Consider the following 25,549-nt stretch of genomic DNA (forward strand, 5'->3'; position numbering starts at 1 on the left):
TGATGGGTGCAGCGCAAGGCCGTCAGCTTTTTGGCTTGTCAATTAGAGGTTGCCAGGGAAATAAACTACTTAGGATCTATTCCTAGGGACTCAGAACACAGCCAGTGAAAACAGCCTTACTTCACCTACCCGACCTGATGCCTCCTGGGCCAGGGTGGCTGGGGGAGGAGTCAGTCTGGAGGGTGGAGGGTCCGGGCGTGGCGCAGCGCCCTCTGGCGTCCAGGGGCTGCAAAGGCAGGGAAGGGAGGTGGGTCCCCATTGTCAGTGGGGACCTCGCAGTTCTCTGGTGGAGACTGTCCTGAGGATGGGGAGACACTGCTCGTTCTGGACCCACCAGAAGGGTCAGGGGCGCCCCAGTGATGGATCACCTGAACCCCCCTGTATTCCCGGTGCCCACTAGGCCGGTGCAGCCCCCAGTTGAGAACCACTTAGTCTGGAGACCGTATCTGCATCCTAGAATGAAAGGCCTTTAGAAAAGTTTCTAAAAGGACTGTGATGGTCCTTTAGCCAGGGGCCATGGTCTTGCCCATCAGTAACATTTCTCCCCTTTCCCTCTACCCCTTTGGCGTTACCAGTCTGCTATCTACCGTATCCATTGTTCCTATTTTTGAAGTGTTAACAGCAAAAAGGTGAAGTGCAGGTTGGGGCCGTGTCTGTGCTGGTTGCCAGCCCTGTTGTCAGGTGAATCCCCCAGAGCTCACTGTCCCCTGTCCCCTGCGCTGTTCCTCGTCACCCGCTCCTCCCTGACGGCCGGCCTCTCGCATTGTTCCCGCAGCTTCCCCAGGCCCGGCCGCACTGCACGGGCTCCCCGGGGAGGCGGGCAGGAGGGGCGTGTTCCCCCCCCTCTGCGCAGCCCTCGCTCTCTGTACCAGTCCCGAGGGAGGGGGGCTGTGTGTTTTATCTCCCCACAACCAGGACCCTCACCTCCAGATAAAGGCCTCCGAGGGGGAGGGGGCCCCGAAAAGCTGCTCGCCGCTGATAACAGTCTGTGCTGGCGGCCTTCGCCCCGAGCGGAGGGCGGGGGGCGGCTAAACTCTGCGCCTGGTTACAGTGAGGCCCCGCGCGGCCGTGCGTGACTGGGTTTTGTTGTGCTAACCCGGCAGCAGCGCGTCCTCCCCGGCTCCCTCCAGCCCCCTCTGCCCACCCTGGGCCCAGCCCTGCCTCCTTTCTTCTCCCCTCTCCTGGTTCCTGGTGATTTCGTTGGCAAACATCTGTTTGAGTCTCACAGTTCCTCGTTGATGCTTTCTAGTCTTTCCACTGCCTCTCCACGAGCAGAGGGTGTGTGGGTGTGCGTCTAACTCCATTTTCTCGGTCAGGATGCTGCGGCTCCGTGGGTAAGACAGTTGCCCGGGGCCATGCTAGTATCGGCATCACTCTCATTTCCCAGGCCGCGCGCTCTCCCAGCTCTGCGCAGCCTCCTGACTGCAGCCTGGGGCCCCCTTTTCTCAGCAGATCTCAGGGCTCGGTGCCCTTGTCTCCTTAGTTCTTCCCGCAGCCCAGGGGGTGCAGGGGCAGGAGGCGGGCGCTGGGACACCGGTTTAGGGAGACAGCAGCAGCGCTGTGCTGCTGGAGGAAGGCCAGGCCCGTTGGATCGCCTTTGATTTCAGTCGGACGCTCCTCCCAGGTGGGGCCAGGAGTGCTGGTTGGCTCGTTGGAAGGGGGAGGGACCAGATGAGCAGGCAGGTCGCAGGTGCTGGCTGTCCTCACAGTCCCCTCGTTCATCCTGGGCCGGGCCCAAGGGCGGCTCACTCGCCAGGGAAGGAGGCTCCGTCTGGTTCTGGGGTGCTGTGCTGGCTCTCGACTCAGCTCTGTCACAGCCCTGACGTCACCCCTTCTGGGCAGGTACCCGGGGCTTTAAACAGACACAGACCAGCCCCCGCCCCTGGCGTGGGGGGACTCTGGCCACGCTCAGAGCTGCTGGGCCCCCGAACTGTTGGGCTTGTGAGGCTGCGACGCCTGGATGCCACATGGCCTGGCTGGAGTCCCGACCCCAGGAGAGGCCGAGGGAGGGGCCAGCGGGCTTTGCCAGGAGTCTGCCCAGGCAGGGGGAGCAGAGCTCAGAGCCCCGGCTGACTGCGGGCGGCCACGAGCTGACCACTGCCTGGTGCAGAGCTGCGACATGCCTTTGAGCTTGTTGCCGAGGCTTTTTCTTTTTTAATATATTTTGTTGATTTTTTACAGAGAGGAAGGGAGAGGGATAGAAAGTTAGAAACATCGATCAGCTGCCTCCTGCACACCCCCTACTGGGGATGTGCCCGCAACCAAGGTACATGCCCTTGACCGGAATCGAACCTGGGACCCTTCAGTCTGCAGGCTGACGCTCTATCCACTGAGCCAAACCGGTTAGGGTTTCCACGTGGGTTTTCCTGTACGAGCAGGACTTTCAGCTTCTTTGGAAACATCTGAACGTCTGACACCCTGGGCTGGCCTTCCTACATGGCAGCCGCTGGCCAGTGTCAAGAGGGGGCTGCCCCTTAAACTGCCGTGAGCCCTCTTGGTCTCCATCATCCCCACTGTTCTTTTTTTTAATCCTTTTTAGTCTTCCATAAACCTCTCTCCAACCTGCAGGCACCTGAGACTTAAAATTCCGGCAGCCCCCGAATTTTCCCTGGGAATGTGGCTGCTGAGGTCCCTAACGAGACAGCACACTGAGGCCTGGAGCCGCGTGCGGCGTGGGCGTCAGTCCCTTCCTTTCTCCCCTCATCTCCGACGCAAATGCGAGGAGAGCCAGGGTGGAGCTGTCCTCCTAGCTGAAGGCTGTGGCCTTCGTTTCCACTGAGGTTCTCATTCGGAACCGAAGTCTTAGCTGCTTTGCATAGCTCCGCTTCCCCATCATCAGTGGTACAGTGTGCACCCTGCTTTGCTTTGCAAGTGGAGATCGAGTGCAAATGGCCACACCGTGGAGTCCCTTGTTGGGTAAATTGTGTGGGAAGGAGCCTTTATGTAGATGATTCTTTTTGTCCTGGAGAGACGCTGGGTTCTAGCTTCACCTCCGAGGGAGGGAGGACGCCTGTCCCACTGCTGTTCAGCTGTCACCCCTTCCCTTAGGGCAGTGATCGGCAAACTGCGGCTCGCGAGCCCCATGCGGCTCTTTGGCCCCTTGAGTGTGGCTCTTCCACAAAATACCGACTTCTGCGCATGGGCCACGAAGTTTCAATAGCACTCTACGTGCGCGCCCGCACGTGGTATTTTGTGGAAGAGCCACACTCAAGGGGCCAAAGAGCCGCATGGGGCTGGCGAGCCGCAGTTTGCCGACCACTGCCCTAGGGCTTCAAAGGGTTGTCCTGTGACAAGGCAGCTGATGCCTCACTAGGACCTGCAAGCATTGGGCCCGCAGCAGAAAGGGGGCGGGGGGAGAGGCTCTGGTGCTCAGCACAGGTGTGGGGACAGACCTGAACCCCGAGCAGCCCCCGTGGGTCTCAGAAGTCTGAACCATTTGAGTGCTGGTGTGTGCGAGAGGCAGGGATGTCTCTGTCAGCTCTGGGTGGCACGCTGAGTTGCCTCGCCCCGTGCTAGCCAGCCAGCCAAGCAGGGTCTGGATCTGCAGGGAGCGGTGGGCCCCCTGCTCAGAGCCCTGAGGCCGAGGGGTGAGGGCCCAGCTGATGGCTGCCTTTGCTGAGATGGTTTATTTCCTAGAGGCTGTGGGAGGGGCATCAGAAGCTTGGATGGGGGGCGGAGGGGACTTGTCCCTGCTGTGAGGCTCCCATCACCTCGGGTGGAATTCACACTCAGCACCAGGTCTGCTGCCTGTGTCGCAGCCACACACCCGCCTGCCAGCTCCCCGTGTCACATCTGCTGTGCCCTCTTCCCGCAACGCTGTTCCTGCGCAGCAGGAGGGGAGGGGGTGGCGGGGGGGCAGATGAAGCCACAGTCTCTGTCACCCCGTCTCCAGAAATAACCAGGAGCACCCTGAGCATTGCTTTCCTGCCGCGTGTGCGTGTGTGTGTGCGTGTGCGTGTGCGTGTGTGAGATAGGATGGAAGTTACTAAACTCCAGAACATTGGGCGTATGTGAAATAAGCCCAGCCTGCACAGTGGGCGAGTAAGTACAACCTTAAAGTGTCTGCAGTCACAGCTGGTTCACAGGACATACTTTTTTTTTTTTTTTTTAATATATTTTATTGATTTTTTTACAGAGAGGAAGGGAGAGAGATAGAGAGTTAGAAACATCGATGAGAGAGAAACATGGATCAGCCGCCTCCTGCACATCTCCTACTGGGGATGTGCCTGCAACCCAGGTACATGCCCTTGACTGGAATCGAACCCAGGACCCTTCAGTCCGCAGGTCGACGCTCTATCCACTGAGCCAAACCGGTTTCGGCAACAGGACATACTTCAGGAGGGGTGAGAACGCTTGTTTGAACAACTTGAAGTATGAATGAGGGCACTTAAACACAGAACCGACCGAAACACTGTTTTTCTTTTCTGAAAGAAAAACTGTCCCACCCTGGCCACTGTACCTGAATGGTTAGAGCATTGACCCACACACTGAAGGGTCGCTGGTTCGATTCCGGGTTAAAGGCACATTCTGAATTGCAGATTTGATCCCCAGCCCTGGTTGGGGCGCCAACCGATGTCTCTCTCACCGATGTTTCTCTCTCTCGGCCTCTTCCTCCCTCCCTTCCGCTCTCTAAAAATCAATGGAAAAAAATATTCTCTGGTGAGGATTAAAAACAAAACAAAACCAATTGTCCTGTTTCCTTCCAGGCCTGTGAGCCCCTCAGGACAGTCCCGGGAGCTCTGCTCTGTCCCCGGTGCACAGAATGTGAGGGCAATGAGTGACCTTGTATACTGTTTCCTTTCTCACTTTCCTCCTAATTTTTTATCATGAGCACCACGTTCTATGTAGCACCTCGAGCTGCCCGTGAACTTGTCCGTGTGGTCGCACATCCTTCGGAAGCATCGTTGTCAGTGACCACAGCCCTTATCCCAGCCGTTGGAGGCCCTGTAACTCCTCTCCTGCTCGGCAGCGTTTGGTGTGTGTGTCCCGTGTCCTCACGTGATGCCTGACTCTGAATCGAACATGTCACGTGTGGGTAAAACACTCCTTTGCCAGTGCTCCCTGAAGCTGAATGGAACATCCCTTAGCCTCAGGGCTATTGTTCGCATTCTGTAATTTCTGAAAAGTTTTAAAGTTGAGTTTTAGTTTGAAAGTTCACTAAGTATTTTTTCTTTTAGAAAAAATAAAAATTGCTGAAGGTTTGGGGGTCAATAAAACCGTTCACAGCAGTTCACACAGCAGTTTACTTGGAAGTTCAAATGAGTGTGGGGAGTCCGAGCCTTCGAAGGGTCATCGCTTGGGGTCTGTGTTTCATGTTCCTTTCTCTTCAAAACAGAGGAAGGGGCGGGACCGCCTCTCCCTGTCCATCAGGACTTGCTAACCCAGCCCCGGCAGAACACCCTGGATCCAGCAGGTTCTGCGCCTGAGGCAGAGTAGGCGTCATTTAATGGATTTGGGGTGGCTTTTTTTAATTTCTGTTGTTTTGATGGGGATCCAGTGCCAGACAGCGAGACCCGAGAAAGTGAAGAGCCGACAGAGGGAGGAGCAGCCAACTCTTCATTAGAGATGGAGGAAGAGGAGGAGGAGGAGGAGGAAGAGAGCATTCCTGGGTGTACCCTGTTTATTAAAAATCTCAACTTCGACACAACTGAGGAGACGCTGAAGGGGGTGAGTGATGGCTCCGGGGTGCGGGCTGGGAACCCCCCGGCTCACGTGGTTGCTGCCTGGCCTGCCTGTCAGCAGGTGCTCGTGTTGATCTAGTTGAGCAGCCAACGCCCACCGCCTGACGTCTCTGCCGGGCCGTCCAGCGGACATGTCGCCCAAGACCCGAGCAGTAGCCAGACCAGCCTGGGGCTGGGGAGGGAGGGCACCCACAACACCCAAGGGACACGTCGGATGCCTGGGAAGGCGCCCGTCCTGCGAAAGCGCAGTCAGTGTCAGCAGCACGGACTTAGGGGACAGCCGGGGCACCCCCGTGTTTAAGGTCCCGCCTGGGGCGGTTGCAGGATCAGCCGGGAACGGCGGCGACACCTGTTAACTCTCTTCCAGGTGTTTTCCAAGGTGGGCGCGGTGAAGAGCTGCTCCATTTCCAGGAAGAAGAACAAAGCAGGTACTGCCTGTGGAGCTTCAGCCGGAACCAAATGGTTCCGGAAGAAACGGGAGCTTTGGGTGGGGGGTAAGGGCAACTCGCACCGGGTTGTTTTGAGAGTCCTCTTGTTCTGAAATATTGTCACTGCCGAACCCGCTTGGCAGAGCGGCCCTGGTTCCTGTGTCCCTGAGAACCTGGACTCCGGCCCCTGGACTGTCGGACGGTTTGGGAGCAGGCACAGGCCGGTAGGGTGGCGCCGTTCAGTGGCAGAGGCCTCTCCCCCGTCAGCACCTCTGCCGGGGGAACTTGCTAGGGAACAGCAGGAAATGCCAATCCAGGGCTCTCCCCTTCCCCTCCAAGAAGTAGCCCAGACGGAGACCATCTGGAAGGTTCCACCGAGGCATTAGCCACCCACCTCACTGGTCGGTGGGTGCTGGGGCCATGCAGAGGCCGCCGTGGTCTCTCCATTCGGCCTTGGGTGTTGTCCCGAGTTGCTCGGCCTCTGCTGTGTCTCCTCTCCAGCCCTGGCCTCCTGTAAGATGCTCTTAGAGATCTTGTTTTGTGTGTCCTGTAAACACCCCTTGTTTCCACAGCCATGCAGTCCCCCTCCCTTCAGTTTGGTGGCATTTGCAGGGATGCCACAAGTCCGCCTATAGCTGTGTCCTGAGGGACACATGAGCTGGTGGCTGCAGCACAGTGGGAGGGGGCCGGGGGGGCAGCCCGAGGCTGGGAGGTGGAAGCAGCAGGCAGCAGGCAGGGGACAGAGGCTGGAGGTGGGAGCAGCCACGCGCCGGCGGGAGTGCGCAAGGCAAAGGCAATGGCGGGAGACGGGAGAGACAGGCTGGTTCCCAAAGACAGAGGCCTCCGTCAGACCCCAGCCAGTCCTGGAGTTCACCTTGGGGGGAAACAGAATAGGCTCAGGAAATGTGTGTGAAATGCTGGGGGAGGCACGCATCACATTTTGTGTCGAAAGGGCAAGATGCAATTAGAGGTCTTATGTTGTGTGTGTGTCCTCTACACCCCGCCCAGTGCTATGCATCCGAGGTCGGGAAGCCAGAGCTCATACAGTTCGAGCTCCCCGTCCTGACGGCCTGAGGCCGCCTCCCTCCCTCTCCCAGCTTCATGCCCGATGGTCAGAAGTACAGTTAAGAGTGGGCCTTGGGCGTGTGGGACTGTCACGCCCACGTCCACCTCAGCATTACGTACAGGAGGGCAGGGGACTGCCAGGGAGAGGTTTTGCTGCTGGTCACTGCCATGGTTGGGACAGTTCCCTCTCCCTCCCAAAGGCGGAATTCTATTACGAAGCTAATTATCACGCCAGTCCTCTGTTAATTCATAGGCAGCCTGCCTCGGGTGGTGGCTGTGTCGCTTCCCTGGCTGACTCTACGAGATGACTGGTAATGAGTGGCGAGCCAGGAGCTGAAACATTGGGGGAATGAAGGGGGGTGTGAGGAAGAGGATACGAAGCCGAGGGCCAGGGGCCTTGCACTTGGCCTTGCGCTCCCTCTTCGTGTTCCTCCCCACCAGCCACGCAGCGTGATTCCCGCCTCTCTCTTCCAGGGGCGCTGCTGTCCATGGGGTTCGGCTTCGTGGAGTACAGGAAGCCGGAGCAGGCCCAGAAGGCGCTCAAGCAGCTCCAGGTAAAGGGTTTCTCGGGGGAGGGCCGAGTCACAGGCAGGCGGGGGGATGGGGTCCCGTCAGCCCTACATGCTGAGTGGGAGCGCGGGTCCAGCCACGCTGTCTCCAGTTCTCCAGGGGACTGTGGCCCAAGAGCAGCCAAGAGCCTCAGGGCCTGTAGTCACTGTGGTGCATTCACTCACCCATCCACCGCTCCTTATCAAGGGCCCGGGTGTGCTCACCACCCAGCTCTCCTTCCTCTCCCAGAGGCGCGCGTGGGCCGGGCACAGTGGAAGGGCGCCTGCAGGGTCACCGCCCCGGGCAGCTTCGCTCATTGGTAGGAACAGTCCAGAGCTCCCTGGTCACGGGAAGGGCCTTGCGGGTCATAACTGGGCACGTGGTCAGTTCTACTAGAACTTGACCTTCCCCTTGACTCAAGGCAGCTGCAGGGAGGGCTGAGTTGGGTTTGGGTAGGAAGATGGGGACGTGATGGCCTGGGGGCCTCCCTCCGCCTTTCGTTTGAAAGGCTCTCCCGCAGGGCTCGCACACACAGGTACCCACGGGGGCCAAGCGGTCAGTGAAGGGGCAGGCATGACCCAGAATAAACCCTGCACCCCCGCCCGCTCCTTGGCCTCAGAGGAAGGTGGGCCCGGCGACCGGGGTCCGTGGTGTTTTGTTCGCGCTGTTTTCTGAGCGGCACTGGCAGTCAGCTCTGCGTGCTCCGCGGCCCTCCGTCCCGCCCATGTGAACCCGGATCTGCGGGCTCTGCTGGGCACAGCGTCCTCTGTCCTCGCGGTGCATGCACATGTGCAGATTGTGCAGAGAGTCGTTCGCACGGAGCCGTGCGTGCTGTGTCTTATGGGCGATTTAAGGGATTTTTGAGGGTGATTTTCCTAATATGCCAGTGTTGCCTCGAGGGACCGACCCAGAGCCTTGCTTAGATGCAGCTCCGCTGGGCTTAGACCTTTTTTGGAAGCGCATACAAACCAGACTGAACTCCGCCAGCCAGGCCGAAGGGGCTCGCTGGGCTGAAAACACTTGCAGCCGTGGAAAATCCTGTGCCCTCGCCTGGCAGAATGGCCCAGGTCCCTCGCAGCTCGAGAGGACATTGGAGCGCCAGGTCTCTGACCACCAGCTGCTGCCGGCTCAGCGCGGGCGTTTCCGGGAAAAGCCCTGCTCTGTCCTGGGCTCCAGCTGGTCCCTCCTCCCGGGACCGGTCATTCCTCCCTGAAGCTTCCTGTCCCCTCGCTCAGCTGAAGCCAGGCCTGGGGCAGGGTCGGGGGCGGGCGGGTGTTTCTAAGAGGAAGAGAGACAAGCGTGTCGTCTTACCTCGTAGGGTCACGTCGTGGACGACCACAAGCTGGAAGTGAGGATCTCGGAACGAGCCACTAAGTGAGTCCCCGGGGCCTTCCCTGCCCTTCCCTGCCATCCGGGTCCATCCTTTCGGTGCCGCTGCTGGTGCCCCGAGGGGCGTCTCACGGCCCTTACAGCCTCTCCCTGATCCTTCCTAGTTAAGGTGGTGGCACGCTTGCCAGCTCTGTCACCGTTTCCCTGACGGACAGGGGCCGGCCAGTCCTTGGGTAAATGCTGAATACACGCAGCGGAAGGCAGGGGCGCAGGCAGGAGAAACAAGCACATCCCACGACCTTGGCCGGGCCGTAAACCAGGGAAGGCGTGCCACTGACTGCCACGTGGGCCGAACCAGAAGTGTGAAACCTAGACGCATCCCTTCATGGGGCTTTTTATTATGGAGCCAGACAACAGTGCCCACACGGCCTCCGTTAACCGGCGATTCAGTCGGTGTTAGAGGTGGTGACCAGCAGCAGACCCATGCCCAGGGCCCAGCTTCCTGAAGCAGTGAGCTTTTTGGAGCTTCAGTTTTGCCCCGACATATCCACTGTCCGTAGGTCTAAATGGCCTAGTATACGTGAGGGGCTTCGCACGGCGCCCAGTACAGAACGCGTGCGCAGTGTACGCCATTGTCACCATTGTCATTGCCACCCACCGGCCTCAGGCGATGAAGCGACCACATCTAACGGCCCTAGGGCCGGTCTCAGATACTTACTTGGTACTTTTCAGCCACTCGGTCCTCGTGTGGTCCTGGAGCAAACTGCTCTCAGTGAGCTCACCTGCTGTCTCCTCCCTCTTCATCTGCTGATGCTGCCTGACACCCCAGCCCAGGCCGCCTGGGCGCTCCCATCCCGGTCTGCACCACGCAGAGCACCCTTAGCGAGAAGGCTCGGCACAGGAGCCCTCGGAGACCAATGGGTTCCCGAGCTGCGGTGTGAGTGCGGGGTCCAGGCTCCTGAGCCCCACAGCTGTGGGTTCCAGTCCAGGGCCGTGTGACCTTGGGGGTGACTGCGCCTGGAATTGCAACGCAATGGCCGGAGGTTGTGCGGAGCGTCTAACACGTGCGGGGCACACGAGAACTCGGCCAGGGGTGGAGATCTGGCGACCTTTCTTCAGTCCCTGTTCCTAGGGCGTCGGGCTGTTGGCAGCACAGCCCTAGACACAGACAGTGAATAGAAACGTGGTTGAATGTCCTTGGCTGTGAGACAGTGATAGGCCCCAGGAAGAGAAGTGAAGCTGGGGTTCCTGTTTCAGCAGAGATGGTAGGGAGGGCCTCTGTGGAGGTGGCATGGGGCGGACTTACAGGAAGTGGCCATAGCAACAGTCATCAGAGGGATGTTTATCACACGTGGGCGCTGCACAGTGTTTGACATGACCTCTCTGGTTAAGTCCTCAGGCATTTTGAGGTTGGCACCATTACTAGACCCTCTATGGTTAAGGAAACTGAGGCCTTAGGGGCCAAGTGACTTGCCCCAGCCACACAGATCCCAAGCGGCCGAGTTGGCGTTTGCGCCGGGATGTTAACTCGCAGCGAACCTTGACCCTTCCGTGGAGCGGGAGGTCCCCGGGAGCAGGGGCAGGAAAGGCAGGGCTGTGTTGGCGGAGTTTCTCCCTCCCCCCTGGTCCAGCTCCCTGAGCAGAAGCTGGATGTGCTCTTGGTGAGTGAGGAAAGCTCGCCATCAAGACCTTTGGACCAGCTGGGGTCTTCCTGCGTCTGGAACGAGACAGAGGAGACTGGGTTTGGGGAGAGATAGGCCTCTCCTCACCAGGGCTCCTGTCTTCAGTCCCAGTGGCCTCTAAGTCTCTTGGATGAAGGACAGGAGACCCCCAAGGGTGGGATGTGTCGACCAGGGAAGATGATTATGGTCTATATTCCCCGGGGAGGCTGCCTCCTGCCCTGTGCCCGCAGCCTCGTGCACACTCACTCCCTAACTCCCTCGCCTGAACGCAAGACCAGCCTTGGTTTGGGGGGAGGGTGGTCAAGTCAGTGTAAGGCAGCAGCTACCGACCCCCAAGTGACCGGCCCCTCCCCCCCTCCAGGCCAGCCCTGACATCCGCTCGGAAGAAGCAAGTTCCCAGAAAGCAGACCACCTCCAAGATCCTGGTGCGGAACATCCCCTTCCAGGCCCACAGCCGGGAGATCCGCGAGCTCTTCAGGTGAGTAGCGCCGGCTCGGTCCCGCTTCGGTCCGGGGGACGGCATGTGTGGGAACCTGCCGGAGCTTTGGGGAGGCGGTCTCTGAAGGTCGTCTGTGGCTGCCTGTGATTTATCTCCCTGAGTCCCAGCTCTGCTCTCCAGAGCATGGGGCAGAAAGGAGTCGAAAGGGCAGTCTTCTCCCCCATCAGCTCTCCCCTTGGTCTTGCTGACATTTCTACTGCTCAGGGCCCTCCTTTGGTTTAAGCCAGTGGTTCCTCACCTTGGCAGCCCCTTCGAATCACCTGGCGACTTACAAGCTTGCCTCTGTCAAGCCCAACCCCCAGCGTTGGATTCCCTTGGAAAGTCCAGCCAGGGTGGGGACCCCTGGGCTGCATGGCTGTGTGTGGAGAGCACCTTTTAAAATGAAGGTGCATCCCCTACATAAGTAATGCCACCAGCAGAGACCTCTCAGGCCCGGCAGGCAAGGGGACCTGCAGGAGCAGGCCGGGCGGGGACTGGCTCGGTGATGTGCAGACATGCAGGTTTGATCAGCCAGTTCTAACCATGTTTGGAAAGAGAAACTGGCAACCCGAATTTTTAGGGGAATATGTTGGCAAGTCGTTCGCTTTCTAAAATCAAACACCGTGCAGGACAGAGTCTGTGTGGACGGGATACAGTGCAGGGGCCACTGGGCTGCAGCCCTGTGCTCGTACCTCACACTGTCCGCTTTCTCAGGTTGGTTAGCTGCCCCCCAGCACCAAGTCCCGGATGCTATGAGAGGGAATAAGGGGGGAATGTTTAAGCCCAGGCCTGCCCAGGTGTGTGCTGGGCGGCCCAGAGAGAGGCTTTCTGGCCCTCAGAATGGAAGGGCAGGTGACATTAGCCCTAGCCAGGCAGCTCGTCCAGGCTTGAATGGGACCTAAGAGAGTTCTGGAAACCTACATGGGAGAATAATGAAGGATTCTGCATACCAGGCCTCGGCCGTGAAGCCTGTGTGTGTCTAGTGCCAGCATGAAGAGCTGGGTGTATTAGAATTGCCAGTTAGCATTTTACAAGGTCAGCGGTGGATGCAAAGTTAAGTTCTGTGTTCCAGAGACTAGAGCGAAGTTTCCTGGTGTGAAATCTACCCCTTTGCTCTCACTCGGTGGTTTAAAGAAAGGGAAGCTGGTTAGAGGATCTGCTTTAAAAATCTCCGTCCTCCCCGCCGTGCTAAGTCGCATGCTGGCGCACGATTCCCGCAGGCGTGGGTTCTGCAGGCGTGGGTTCCTGCAGGCGTGGTTGGCTGGGGTTGAAGCAAAGACACCGGCCCCACTGGGTTCTGAGTAGCAGGGCCTTCGCTGTGGGCCAGGTCCCCTGTGTGCGGGCAGCCTGGTGAGATGGGGTCTCACTCTGGGGGATGTTTTCCTACAACCTGGATAGCAGTGGAGAGGAGTGTGCGCGAGGGCGTCGCTACAGTGCGTGCGGGCCCTAGCCTATGGTGTCCGCTTGGTTTCACATGCCTCCACTCTTTAAAAAGAATCCAGTTGAAGGCCTGCCAGCTCCAAACGGAAAAGGCGCGTGTGGATCAGGAAATAGTATCCCGCTGAAATGACAGTTTCACTTGGTTCGCAGTCTATTTAGGATGACACTTATCCAGGGAACAAAAGACCACACGGCAAGGGAACAGCACTTTGTTTGGTCTTGTGTTTTATAATTTATTTTGAGAAGACAGGGAATTAGTGTCCACTGAGCATAATTACATGTGGTGCCTTCTCCCGGCCATTGTTCTGTTGGGATTTGCATCAACCCCTGGAGACGGGAAGGCCTCTGCCAGGGCTCACCTTGCTTTGTTGTGTCTGTGAGCTAGGAGTTTGAGGCTGTTCCGAGGGGCGGCCAGCAGGGGTCGCTGTGAGCCTTCTCGGAGAGACCAGCTTGTCCAGGAAACCAGAGACCGATTTCAGACAAAGCCCGTGGCCAACAGGGTTTGGGGGAACCAGTCTGATCCATTTTGCCAGGCACATTTTGTAGACTTGCCCTACCAGGTGTAATCAAGATCCAGCTCCGTCTTACGGAGCTCTCACTGCTGTGGGCGCCTGGCTGCGCTCCTTCCCAGGCAGTGTCTTCCCCTTTAGCTGCACAGCAGCCTGCAAAAAATGGGGGCGGATGCTGTTGCCTCTTCTGCACCCCGAAGGGAATGGAGACCGGGACACGAAGCATCCTGCTGAGACCACTCAGCTGAGCCCGGAGTTGAATGTCAGTGTCTGACTCAGAGCCTGGGCTCGGCCCCCTCCTGTCTCCCAGGTCTAGAGAGGGCACCGTCGTCTCCCAGAGCACCAAGTTATAGCTGCTAAAAGTGAGGCCTTCAGCTCCCCTCCCCCTGGCTCACTCCCAACCCCAGCCAGGGTAGCTGGCCTGGCCTGTTCTCCTGCAGGCCGCATTACTGTCCGCCAGCCCGTCCCACCGCTGCCCTGGGAGTGCTGTCCACGTGGTGGTTTAGTGTCCACCTCACCCCTGCCCCAGACTACAATCTCAGACACTGTCTGCCTCCCTGCTGTGTCCACAGCTCCCTGATACAGAGCCGGTGCTCAGTAAATGTTTGCTGAGCACACACAGCCACTGTGCAGAGCCTGGCTCCATGGAAGCCTGATAAAGACGGAGCTCGTGAGGCACAGAGAGGCTAAGGAGTTGCGCAGGGTCACACCACTCTGCAGCAGCATGGCCAGGTGACTCTCAGTCTAGAGGCCCTCCCCCAATTGTCCCCAAGGGTCAGCGATGTCAGTGGGAGCTGCTGGCTGGTCAGGTGGCTGCAGGCTGCAGAGGGAGAGCTTTTCATCTGAGCCTCTTTTTTTGTTGTTAGTTTCTTTCTTGGAGGTGTGAACCACCTGCTAGGGGTGTGAATGGGCGAGCTCACAACAGGTGTCTGGAGGCCTTAATTACACGCTTGCATCTCCTGTGCCCGGTGCACCTGTTGTGTTGGCTTTGTGGACAGCGCTGTCCGTCCCTGATCTCTTCTCATTTCCTCTCGCAGTGACCATGACCATGACTGTCCCTGATCTCTTCTCCTCATTTCCTCTCGCAGTGACCATGACCATGACCGTGGAGGGAGGGCTGAGGACAGCTCGCCTGCTGAGTCCTCCCTCGCCCAGGTGTGGGGTCATTGCCTGATTAACTCCTGGTTTGTCAGCAATACTTTTCCAAAGCCGTGAGCCGCCAGCACTGTCATCTGCCCTGAGCAGAGGGGGTTACTTCCTGTTTACCAGGCTTCTTAGGGAAGAGGCTCTGCAAAAGAAAGAAAAGAAAAGAAAACAGCCTTGAGCAGCTCCTCAGGGCCTTGCAGAAGGGGTGTGTGGGGGGAGAGGAAACCCTCAGCCTCGTTCTCTGAGGGGTGGGGTGGGGAGGGCGAGGCTTCCCCAGGTGCCCCTCCCGCACCCCTGCAGAGAGACCCAGGGTAGAGGGCATCCCATCCCGTCACTCCTTTTCGTGTTGTCGGTGGTGCGTCACACCAGTGGCCGCATTGAGTATTAGTGTCAGAGGCCAAATGACCCTCAAGCCTATAAATGATTGGCTCTCTGGCCCTTTATGGGGACAGGGTGCTGATCCCCAAACAAAGTTAAACATGGCCTCTTGGAGATGGGCACACCCTAGGTAAGGGTTTTGGTTTTGTTTCTAGTTTTAGTTACACAACTAAGGTATTTTTTCTCCCCCTTTTATAAAACGTACAAACATTACAGGCCAGGCTGTAGCCCGTTGGCCCCCGCTAAGGACAAGAGGTGAGGTCCCAGCGCCATCTCTGGCTCCCTCCTCCAGCCACTCCCCACTCTGACCCGTTTCCTCATCGGGGGTCCCTGCCCCTCCCACTGCTGAGGTTTGTCTTGTTTTAAGACTGTTTTTCAGAGCAGGTTAGGTTTACATAGAGAGGAAGGTGCAGAGAGTTCTCACATGTCCCTTGTCCCCACCCACAGAGCCCCTCCCTCATTATCCACATCCCCCACCGGAGTGGGACATGGGGTACAACAGTGAACCTACACTGACACACAGTAATCACCCAGCGTCCAGGTTACAGATGGTTCCCCCTTGGGGTGTACATCCTGTGGGTTCGGATAGATAATGACACCATCATTATGGTGTCAGAGTAGTTTCACTGCCCTAAAGTATATGCACTTTGCTGGGAGCATTTGGGCAGTTTGCAGTTCTTTAGCTAGTTCACGAATAAATGTTCCTGTGAACATTCCCGTGTGTGTGTTGGTGACTGTGTGCCTGGTTTCTGTAGGGTGTCCATGGAGGATGGGCATTGCTGGCCATGGGGTGTGCACAGCTCAGTTCACTAGATACTGCCAGACTCGTTCCCAGGGCACTTGTATCAGCTGGCACTGCCACCATCAGTTTGGGTGTTCTGGTTGCCCCTCGTCCTCGCCAACACTTGGTATTGTCTCTCTTTCTCTTTTTAGCCATTTTGGTGGATAAACAATGACATCATCATATTGTGGTTTTTATCTTGCACTTTCCTGATGGCTAAGGGAATCAGATGTCTTTTCATATATTTATGAGTGTTTGGACACACTGTGTTGTGGAATGCCTGTTCCAAGTCTTTAGCCCATTTATTAAAAATTGGGTCATTTGGTTTTTTTCCTTGCCAATTTTTCTTACTAACTTTCTAGTCACTTTTTGTATTATTTCTTTAAATATTCTGAGTCCTAGTTCTTTGGTGGCTATGTGATTGGAGTCCCCCTCTCTCTCCCATTTTGTCATTAGCTTAATGGTGTCGTCTTAATGGTGTCCTTTGGAGAATAGAGGCTCTTAATATTGTCAGTTTGTCATTTTTTCCTTCATGGTGAGGATTTCTGTGTCCTGTTTAAGAAACCTTTGCCTCCTCCAGGCTCATGAAGGAAGTCTGCCGAGTTTTCCTCTGCAAGCTTTGACCTTTCACCTTCAGGCATGCAGTCTGTTTGGAATTGATTTTTGTGTATGGCGTGAGGTAGCGATCGAGGGACATTTTCCCCCACATGGATATTCAGTGGGTCCAGCATCATTTATCGCAGAGACCATTCTTTCCTCTGCTCTGCAGTATTGATTTTGTCATAAATCAGGTGACTGTGTGTGAGGGTCCGCTCTGGACGCTGTGATCCGTTCCCCGGGTCTATCTGTCTACCCTGTGCCAATACCTGCGGTCCTAATTACCGCGGCTTTGTTATCGCGTGGTGTCTAGTGTCTTTGTTCCTCAAGATCGCCTGGGCCTGGTCAGCTCTTTGCATGTCAGGCCTCTGGGCTTTTATAAAACCACAGCAACTGCAGGTTCTGAGCAGAGGGCGGGCGCGGGGGGGGGGGGGGGGTCTCACTTATATTGTCAGAGGTCTTGTGGGGAGCAGAGGGGTCAGCATGGGTTTGAGGAGGCCCCCCGGGAGGTTTTTGTGGTCACCTGGGCCAGAGCTGACCGGCTGGACCCAGTGTCGGGGGGAAAGGGGGAGCTGCCGGGTCGATTTGGGGATGCATTTGCAGAGAGCCTGATGGCTTCAGTGAGGACTGGGATGCAGAGAGGACAGCGGCTGGGAGACGGCACATTCGGGTAGAATAGCCTGAGAGAGGCCTCAGCCCCACTCCGCACGCCACGCCTTCCTCGCTGTGATGTGTCACTCACAACCACTGGCCGCAGTGGTGGTGCCCGGGTCGCGGCTCTCCGCTGGCCTGTCCATGGGTGCGTGTGTTCGTGGGTTCTGGGAACACTCCTGTGGGGAACACCTGGTTCAGGGTCGCCTCCTAGCTCCTGGATGTCAGCGGCTGCACCAGCATCGCTGTATCGCTGACCTGGGATCGAGGCTGTGTTGATGGTGCCTCTGGGCAGTTGTGCAGCCCTTACTCTCTCTAAGATCAATAAAATAAAATATTTTTTAAATGTTATTTTTAAAAAGTTACTGCCGCTGACCCCGGGGCCAGGACGCAGCAGCGCTTGCTCAGACCAGGTGTCAGGTTAGCCGGGTTCTCCCTGCTCGTGCCGTCCTCGTCCTCATCGTCAGCAGTTGGCTGTCGGCTTGGAAAGGAGCCTGTGTGATTTTCCAAGTGAGAGAACACGGGCGGGGCGGGGGGGGGGGGGAGGGGGTCAGGAGACCTGAATTCTCACCCAGCTCTGCCCTGTGTGACCTTGGACGTGGCGTGACTTCTCAGAGCTTCCGTTTGTTGAGTGAATCGGTGACGGGGTTGGGCGAGGCCACGCAGGGTGAGTAGCTGCCACCTTGCTGGCCACGGCGGGCTAGAATTGGGCTGGAGGATGGCGAGGCCGCCTGGGCTCCTGGGAAATGGCATGGCAACTGGTGAGTGATGTCCGCCACGGACCGTCCGCAGTAGGTACACCGCCGCCACAGGCGTTTGCCTAAGAACATGGTGTTCGTGGCAGGTGGCGAGGGCTTTTCCGATTCTGTCCGACTGGCAGCGCATCCCAAACCAGGGCCCACGGGAAGCCACGGGGTTTTCCTCTAAAAAACCACAGGCACCTCTGAGGGCTGGAGAGCGTGGGGCTGCGGCTTTCTCCCTTCCTTTGCGATTCCGGAGGCTTGGTCTTCCATTGCACCTGATGTTTCTTTCTCTCCACAACCGGCCGGTCCAGACCCGGTGACGGAGGCCCAGGGAGCACCCTGGGGAGGCCTTGCGGGTCCTTGGGGGGCAGGCAGGGTGGCACTGGGCGCCCTGATTCCCTGCAGTCGCACGCCCTCACCGCAGCCTGCGCTCACCTTGCCTTCACACCGCCTCTCTCTCCATTCACTTCCTTGCCAGCTACAAGGTCCCTGCGCTTTGTCTGGGCTTGTGGGGAGGGCGCCGTCGGCTCATTGTTGCGGCTGATGATTGTGCTCCTGTCTCCGCGTCCCGGGTGCTGAGCGGCAGCCGGAGCCCGGGACGTCTCGGGAGGCTTCCGTTTCCTCCTGTCTCAGAGCTTCCCCTGGAAAACGGAGGTCTCCACACACTGCTTTCTAGTTAAGAAAGAGCTCGTCGGTTTAGCAAATATTTACTAAGCATCTCTAGTGAGGCAGGGACGTGGCAGGTGCTGGGTTACAGAAGCAAACGGGAACTCCGGGAAGGGACTGCCTTGGCCTAGGGGGCCGTGCACCCCAGTTCCACCCCACTGAAGCCCGTCCATAGAGGGCAGGTCTTCTACATCGTCGGCCTGGTGACAATCCCGGACTCAGAGCCCATCCCTACAGAAGGGCCAGGGTGACACTGGTTTGCTGTCAGGACAAGGTCAGTGATGCTGGCAAGGACTTGGCCTTCGGCCCGGCCCAGGGGTAGCTGTCCTCTAGTGTGGCTCACGCCGACAGCTCCTGCAATGCGCAGGGCGGCCCTGAGAGCCCAGGGACGGGCTCCTGCGCCCAGCCCTGCTGCCAGTCAGCTGTGAGCTCTCAGGAACGTTACCTGACCTTTCTGGTCCTCCCGAGGGCCCTGGGCGCGGGAGCTCAAGCGCACGATCGTCTGTGAAACATTTCACACAGTCGGGGGCTGTGCCCCATGGTTCTCAAACCCGAGTAATGTCCAAGGAGGCCTCTTAAAGAAAAGGAAACGTCTCGTGGCCCTTCCCCCACGGCAGTCGTGTAAATGTTGTTAATATGCGACTTAAGTGTGTACAAATGTAAAACTCCGAACAAACTGACAACTTACGCTCATGGTTCTCTTAGGACTATAAAACCAGAACACATTTTCAAATTAAACACAAACAAAATTTAAAATCAATGAAATTCAAATTAAGAATGTTAGTTTAGTGTGATGGATGGCATTGTTTTGCAGGAACGAGATCCAGAATGTGGGTTTTGGTATTAGGAAGATGCAGCTGCAGGTCCAGATCTATAATCTGTCTCGATACTCTTCCGTCAGTAACACCGATGCAGAGTGCCTTCTGGTGGCTCTTAGCACCGTCTCTGCCCCCTCTGTCCATTGTATGCTCTTTAACTCCAAAGCCAACCCTTCTAAAACTTGAATTGCATCCTAGCCGGTTTTTGAGCAAAATACTGAGCGTGGGTAGAGAGTCGGCCCATGGACTGAAGGGTCCCGGTCCAATTCCGGTCAAGAGTACCCCTCGGTTGCAGGCTCGATCCCTGGCCCTGGTTGGGACACATGCCGGAGGCAACCAACTGATCACATCAGCCTCTCACATCAGTGTTTCTCTCTCTTGTGTCTCTCCCTTCCACTCTCTCTTGTTGAAAATCAATGGGATGTTATCCTCAAGTGAGGATTAACAAAAAACAACAGCCTCCAATTGCATTAAATGAAGATAGGACAGTGCCACTTTGGTGAGGTGTTGTTTTGACCAGCGTTTTATGTCATTTCAAAACTTTCATATACAAAACTCTTTGGAATCTTTCTCTGTTATTAGCAAGTCAGACCTTTAGTCCTTTAAAAGTCTTTCTTCCGATGAGAAAAGCAACCCATTGCAGAGAGTTTGGGAAACTGAACAAAAGCCAAAGCCACCCGCTCACATTCCCACCAGATGACAGCGATCGCTTTGAGGGGCTTTCCCGCATCCCTCCTCTTCGCACGCCTTGTAGGCGGGCAGGTACTAATATCGCCATCTCACGGGTGAGGAGCTGGCGGTCGGAGAGGCTAAGGGCCTCGCCGGAGGTCTCGTAGCTGCTTAAAGGCCGCACCGGCCCGAGCCTGAGTTCTAGTCTCTGCCTCCTTTCCTGGGCCCTGTAGGTGAGGTTTGACGTAAGCCCGGATTGGCACCCCACCTTTTCATGGGGTGCCGAGAGCCTCTCGTCCTTCGAGTGTGGCGCGTAAAAGCCCAGCTCAGAGTAAGTGACGGGGCTGGTGCTTCCTGGGAGGGAGTTTATATTTAAAGTGGCCTCCGCTGGCACCGACGGGGTTATTCAGGTCGCACATTGTCACACATGAGCCGGAAAAGCTCCGTGTTTGCCCGACGCGTGGACGGAGGAATAGAGGCGTCTGTGAGGGAAGGCGTGGGCAGAGAGAGAGAGGCGTGTGGAGGAGGTTCTAATCCACGCGCCTGGATTAGACAATTAGACTCAGCCTACCTTGAGTTTAAATAAAGATCCTTAATGGCTTGTTCGCAAAGGCGCTTTTTTTTTTTTTTTTTTTTTTTTTACCTCAGCCTGAGCCTTTGCCTCCGCTTCTCTTAATATAGCCAAGCTTAGCCCAGAACAGCAAAAGAACAAAAAATAATAAAAAATTCAGCGGGTTTTCTGAGGGCCCCTGAACCTCTTGGGTGAATGTGGAATTTTCCAGACGTTCTGAAGCCTCGAGTAAGTGAATGTTAACAGCCCTGCCCACGTGGACAGCCCAGACCCTGCCTTGACCGGCGAGAGAGGCCCAGCAAGGCCCAACCCAGGCAAGTGCAGGGGAGTTCAGATCCGCCGCCTCTCCCCGCCCAGAGCCCCTCCGTCCTGGGAGCCGGGAAGTGCTGACCACGCGGTTCGCCCTCCCTGGGGCTGGTTTGTGCTTTTCTGAACACGCCGTGTGTGCTGGCCTCCCCGTCCCCAGGGAGAAGCAGCCCACGTTCTAGGGAAAGAGTCGGCTTGATGAATAAAAACAGAAAAACAGCCCAGCGGCCTGCTGTGGACTGCGGGAGGGGGGCCAGCCCACGTGGTGTGGCCTGGGAGGGAGCTGCCTGATTGATGGACAGAAAACTCCCCACGGGTTATTCCCCCTCAGGTTCCGTCCGCACATCCAGTGCAGCCCCGAGTGTGCTGCATCCTCCCGGGGAGGGTTCCGGACCCGCTCCGCGGCCCTGCGGGACCCCTGGGAGCCGAGGGGATAAGGACAGCCTTCCACATCTAGCTGGTTTGGTTGGGTTTTTTGTGGGTTTTTTTTTAGCTGATCTCTCCACGGTGGCCTGAGCTTATCTCCAGCATCCCCACGCATTGCCCGCCACGCTCGGGAGCCAGGGGCGGGGAGAATGTGGCCGGTCCCACTCACGAAGAGTCCCTCATTTGTATCTCATTTTCGAGTTATTATCGAGCCGCCGGTTGTGAGAGTATTTTGACAGCAGCTGTCAGCAAGGTGCAAGCGGCTGCCATCGCCTCCGATTGGCTGAAGACACCTATGGCAGCTGAGTGATACCCAAGCCTACCCAGCCCTGCCCGAAACGGGAGCAGGAGGCCTGGGCGGGGAGCCCAGGGAGGAAGAGTAAAGGCAGGGTGACCCCGGCCACTCCAGGCCCAAAGCCGGCCGGGCTCACCGCAGCCTCCGCGTCGTTAGCATTTTTCTGACGCCTGCTGGAGAACTGGCCGTGAGAGACTCGGATAGTGTCTCGTGTTTTATTTATTTTAATTGAGGTTTGGGGCAGCGAGGGGAGGGGGGATGAGAGAGGATCCATTCAAACAGCCATTTAGTCTTGTCAGAGTTCATTTACTGAATTAGCGAGGTTACTGCTCCCGGCCCCCAGCTGCCAGCCCGGAAAGGGCAGCCGATGGAGAGCGGAGCCCAGGCGCTTGGCTCGGTGCAGGCGGCTCCCTCCGCTCAGCTGGAGAGCAGGGAGCGCACGTGTTCCCTCTGCCTCGAGGAGTCTTCTCTCCACAGTATACATCGTTCCGCGTGTGTCCTCCCGGGCGTGGGCATGAAGGCCTGGGATAAATAATGCTTAGTATTCACTGCCTTTCACCCAGCAGTTTAAAATTCATTCCCTTCTTTTCTTTCTTTCTTTATTAAGTATAAAAAAAATGTTAGCGGCACCAGAAAGCAGATGTTTCGTGGTCGGGAAGCGTGCTTCTACCTTAAATTGAGGGTCCGTGAGGGTAGTCTCAGACATGGGACTGCAGGAGAATGTCAGCTTTGCGTGTCGGACAGGGGAGACCACATGTCATTCCTGTTTGCTACCCCAACACCCATGCGGACTTCCACTTCTCTCACTTTGGGTGTCGGCTGCTGCCATCAGACGAGACGCGGGCTGACGGGGTGTTACAGGTGCGCGCTCACTGCATCCCCACGGATCTCCCTTGCCCGCTGGGACCGGAGAGCTGAAAACAGATCGGTTCTTTTCATGTTCAGCTTGTGCCCATCAGGGGACATTGGGTCGTGTCTGAGGTCGTGTCGTGTAGGGTTGTCACAATGTGGGGGGAGCTACTGGTACCTGGTGGGTGGGAGCTGGGCTGCTGCCAAGCACCCTCCAGGGCACAGGACAGTCGAGGACGAGGAAGCCCACCCAGGTGTCGGCAGTGCCCAGGTGAGACGCCCTGGGCTAGACTGCAGGGCAGGGCCTGTGCAGAGGAGCCGGGGCTGCGAGTGTCCCCCAGGAGGAGTGCTGCAGGCATGGCGGCTGTGCGTGGCCACCCAGCACTCCCATCACTGTGACAACCAGAAACAGCCCCACAGCTTCCCAGAGGCCCTGGGGGGGGGGGGGGGGCAGGGCCCCTGGCGAACCACTGCCGTTCGTTTGCTTTTCGTGGTGACCATGTGCTCAGTGCCAGGCTGAGTTCTCACCCGCTCTGTCCATGTTTAGCCTCCATGCAGTCGCAGGAGGCCGCTGTTTTCACGTGCGTGTGAGAGGCAGGAGGGGCAGTGAGGTTAGAGAGGCGGCATCCCCTGCCTGCAGCCCAGAAGCAGGGAAGACGGGGTTAAAACCCCTCCTGTCGGGCCACAGTCTTAGCCACTCTGTTCATCTTTGGTCCTCACAGAGCCTCAGTTTCCTCATCTGCTAAGTGGGAGCAAATGGTACCCGTCCTCCCACCTCGTCTGGTTTTTTTGTGGCTCTTTTTTCTTTTTTAATCCTCACCCAGGATATACTTCCATTGACTTTATTTTTTAAAAAATCTTTATTGTTCAGATTATTATAGTTGTTCGTTTTTTCCCCATAGCTCCCCTCCACCCGGTTCCCACCCCACCTCCTGCCCTTACCCCCCCCCCATGTCCTCATCCATAGGTGCACGATTTTTGTCCAGTCTCTTCCCGCACCCCCCACACCCCCTTCCCCCCGAGAATTGTCAGTCCACTCCCTTTCTATGCCCCTGATTCTACCTGATTCTATTCTATTCACCAGTTCATTCTTTTGGTCAGATTTTTTATTCACTTGATTTTTAGATTCACTTGTTGATACGTATGTATTTGTTGTTACTTTGTTGTTCATAATTTTTATCTTTACCTTTTTCTTCTTCTTCCTCTTCTTAAAAAATACCCTTTAGCCATTGATTTTAGAGAGAAGAAGGGAGAGAGAGAGAAACGTCCATTGGTTGCCTCTTGTATGCGCCCCAACCGGGGATCGAACCTGCAACCTAGGGTGCTATCCAGGTGCACAGTCAGTGACGTGTGGTCCCTGGACACGCACCCAGGAGAGGAAGGTGTGTGCACCTTCCTGTCCTTGCTTCCACCCAGCAGAGCTATGGAGCCTCCTAACGAGACACCCACGAGTTGGTGGTCCAGGGAAGCGAGGGTGTTCGCAGAACGAAGGGTCCTCCCCAGCCTGCAGAAGCCGCCTCTGAAGGCACCAGAGGTCAGGGGGCGGAACAGCGCTCCCTTTCTTGTCCACACCCACCGTCCAGACTGCAGAGGAGGCTACTGGCCACCCTGTCCTGCCCTCAGCTTCATCCTCCGCCCTGAAGGAGGGAGGGAGCCAGTCACAGGCTTTGACAAGCGGTCGCTTTAAAGGGAGACGCTCCAGCCTCTGGTTATGGAAGGAATGTAGCTGGCGGCCGGAGGAGGACGCTTGGAGTAGACATCCCTCCGGTTTCTCTGATTCGCTTGTCCCCCCCCCCCCCCCCCCCAAGGCAGATCGGGAAGGCATTCCCACCTGGGTCCCGTACAGAGTGTCCTCTCCCTTCCCTCGCTGCAGCTGCGGGCTGCCCTGGCTACGGAACGAGAGTATTTTGGGAGGTGGGGACATCGAGCCACATGGCACTTGTCCTCCTTCCTGCCTCCCCACGACAGATCGTTAAAGTATTCCAAGGGAGCCAGAGCTCTGAGGCTGAGTCACGCGGCAGCGATGTCATGGCAACTGTACCGTCTCCCGTCCTGTCACTTCCTTCTGCAGCCCGAGCCGCCAGGAAACTTGGTCGAGAAAAGTCATTATGGGGCCAGGTGGGGAATCCAGGACAAGAAGTCCCAGGGCTCCCTCCCTGTCCCTGCCCCTGCCCCGCTAGAGCAGCGCCCGGGGGCTGAGGGGGTGCAAGCGCCTTGCCTGTGTAAGGAAGCAGATTGGGGCGGGGGCATTTGTATGTGATGTGGGCGCTCGTGTTGACAGGCCCAGACTCCAGGGTGTCCGCAGACGAAGTCATCTTCAATGACGGCCTGTTTTCCAGGAGTGGGGGCGGCAGAGAGGGCCCCCTTCTTTCTGCAGACCTCGGTTCCCCTTTGTTCGTTTCTTTCCTGGGTTATCGAGTGCGTGGTAGGGCCATGGGGGTCTGGTCCTGGCAGAGCTGGAAGACACACGTGGGGAGTGGACAGTAAAGGGGTGACGTCAGAGACGACACGCACTGTGCGGACTTGTGGGTGCTGGGGTCGGCGGTGCCTGGGAGTGTAGGTCAGGGAAGGCTTCCCTGAAGAGGTGGCTGTGACCTGAGACCCCGATGATGAGAAAGCTCTAGCCTTCACCCAGCCCTGAGTCAGCGCAGCTAACCCAGAGTCCAACGGGGGGGTGGGGGGGCGCGAGGTCTGACCCCTCATGCTGCTCCCACAGGCAGCCCCTGCAGCAGTGTCTTGTGTTTCCATCCAGAAATTGTTTTCTGTGCACATGTTAACACACCCCTCCCCATGCCACCCTTTCTTCTTCTTTTTAACTCTTTGGCACTTAGCTTTGTTTTCTTGCACTTGGTGAGGCTCTAGTTTAGGGAGCAGTTTCCTAGCGTGGCCCCCCACATAGGCGGCCTTGGACGGGCTTCCTCCTGCCTCAGGTCTGTGCTGTGCTGTGTTGGTTGAGTGAGGGTGTGTGCCAGGCAGGGAGAGGGATGGGGCGCCCTATGCCCTCCCGCACTGAGCACTGAGCACTGAGCACTGCGTCTTGGCAGGGTGAGGGGGTTTCGCTTATCCCTTCCTGCAGGGAGAAGCTGGGCGGGGCTGCGGGGCCTGCCAGGCTCAGCCTCTGACGGCAGCTCCCGGGAATCAGTCCCTCGTGAGGGCCCGCAGGTAATGGCACGTCAGGAGGGCGAGGTGAAGAGGCCTAATGGCTCTCCAGCCTCCCTCATTACCGCAGACTTGGGTTTTCTCTGGCCTCTAATGAGTGCCCCGATCTAATAAGTCCCTGATTAAGGAAAACAAACAGCTCAGGGAGCCGGAGGCAAGGACACCTGGTGTCGGGGTGACGGAGTAGCGTGGTGCAGGGACGAGGCCCGCGCTGGGGGACAGTGAGGTTGGTGCCTCCGTGTGGAGTGGGTTGGGCCAGGGCGTGGGATTGGCGAGAGCTGGGGTCATCGGACTCCTGTAAAGAGCCCGTGCTGGTTAACTTGTGTGCCAGCT

At 57.3% G+C, this 25,549-nt stretch overlaps 1 protein-coding gene across 4 annotated transcripts in view; it reads left to right on the forward strand.

Moving 5' to 3' along the window:
• The window catches only part of RBM19 (RNA binding motif protein 19), a 97,202-nt gene that overhangs the window by 17,406 nt on the left and 54,247 nt on the right, over positions 1–25,549 (forward strand). For all 4 annotated transcript variants that reach the window (XM_059676659.1, XM_059676660.1, XM_059676658.1 and 1 more), the window contains exons 17-21: positions 5,498–5,667; positions 6,049–6,109; positions 7,649–7,728; positions 9,042–9,097; positions 11,096–11,212. In XM_059676659.1, coding sequence (XP_059532642.1) covers positions 5,498–5,667; positions 6,049–6,109; positions 7,649–7,728; positions 9,042–9,097; positions 11,096–11,212 — 484 coding nt within the window. The remainder of the gene's footprint in view (positions 1–5,497; positions 5,668–6,048; positions 6,110–7,648; positions 7,729–9,041; positions 9,098–11,095; positions 11,213–25,549) is intronic.

This window comes from Myotis daubentonii, chromosome 19, assembly GCF_963259705.1.
Source record: "Myotis daubentonii chromosome 19, mMyoDau2.1, whole genome shotgun sequence".
NCBI lineage: Eukaryota > Metazoa > Chordata > Mammalia > Chiroptera > Vespertilionidae > Myotis > Myotis daubentonii.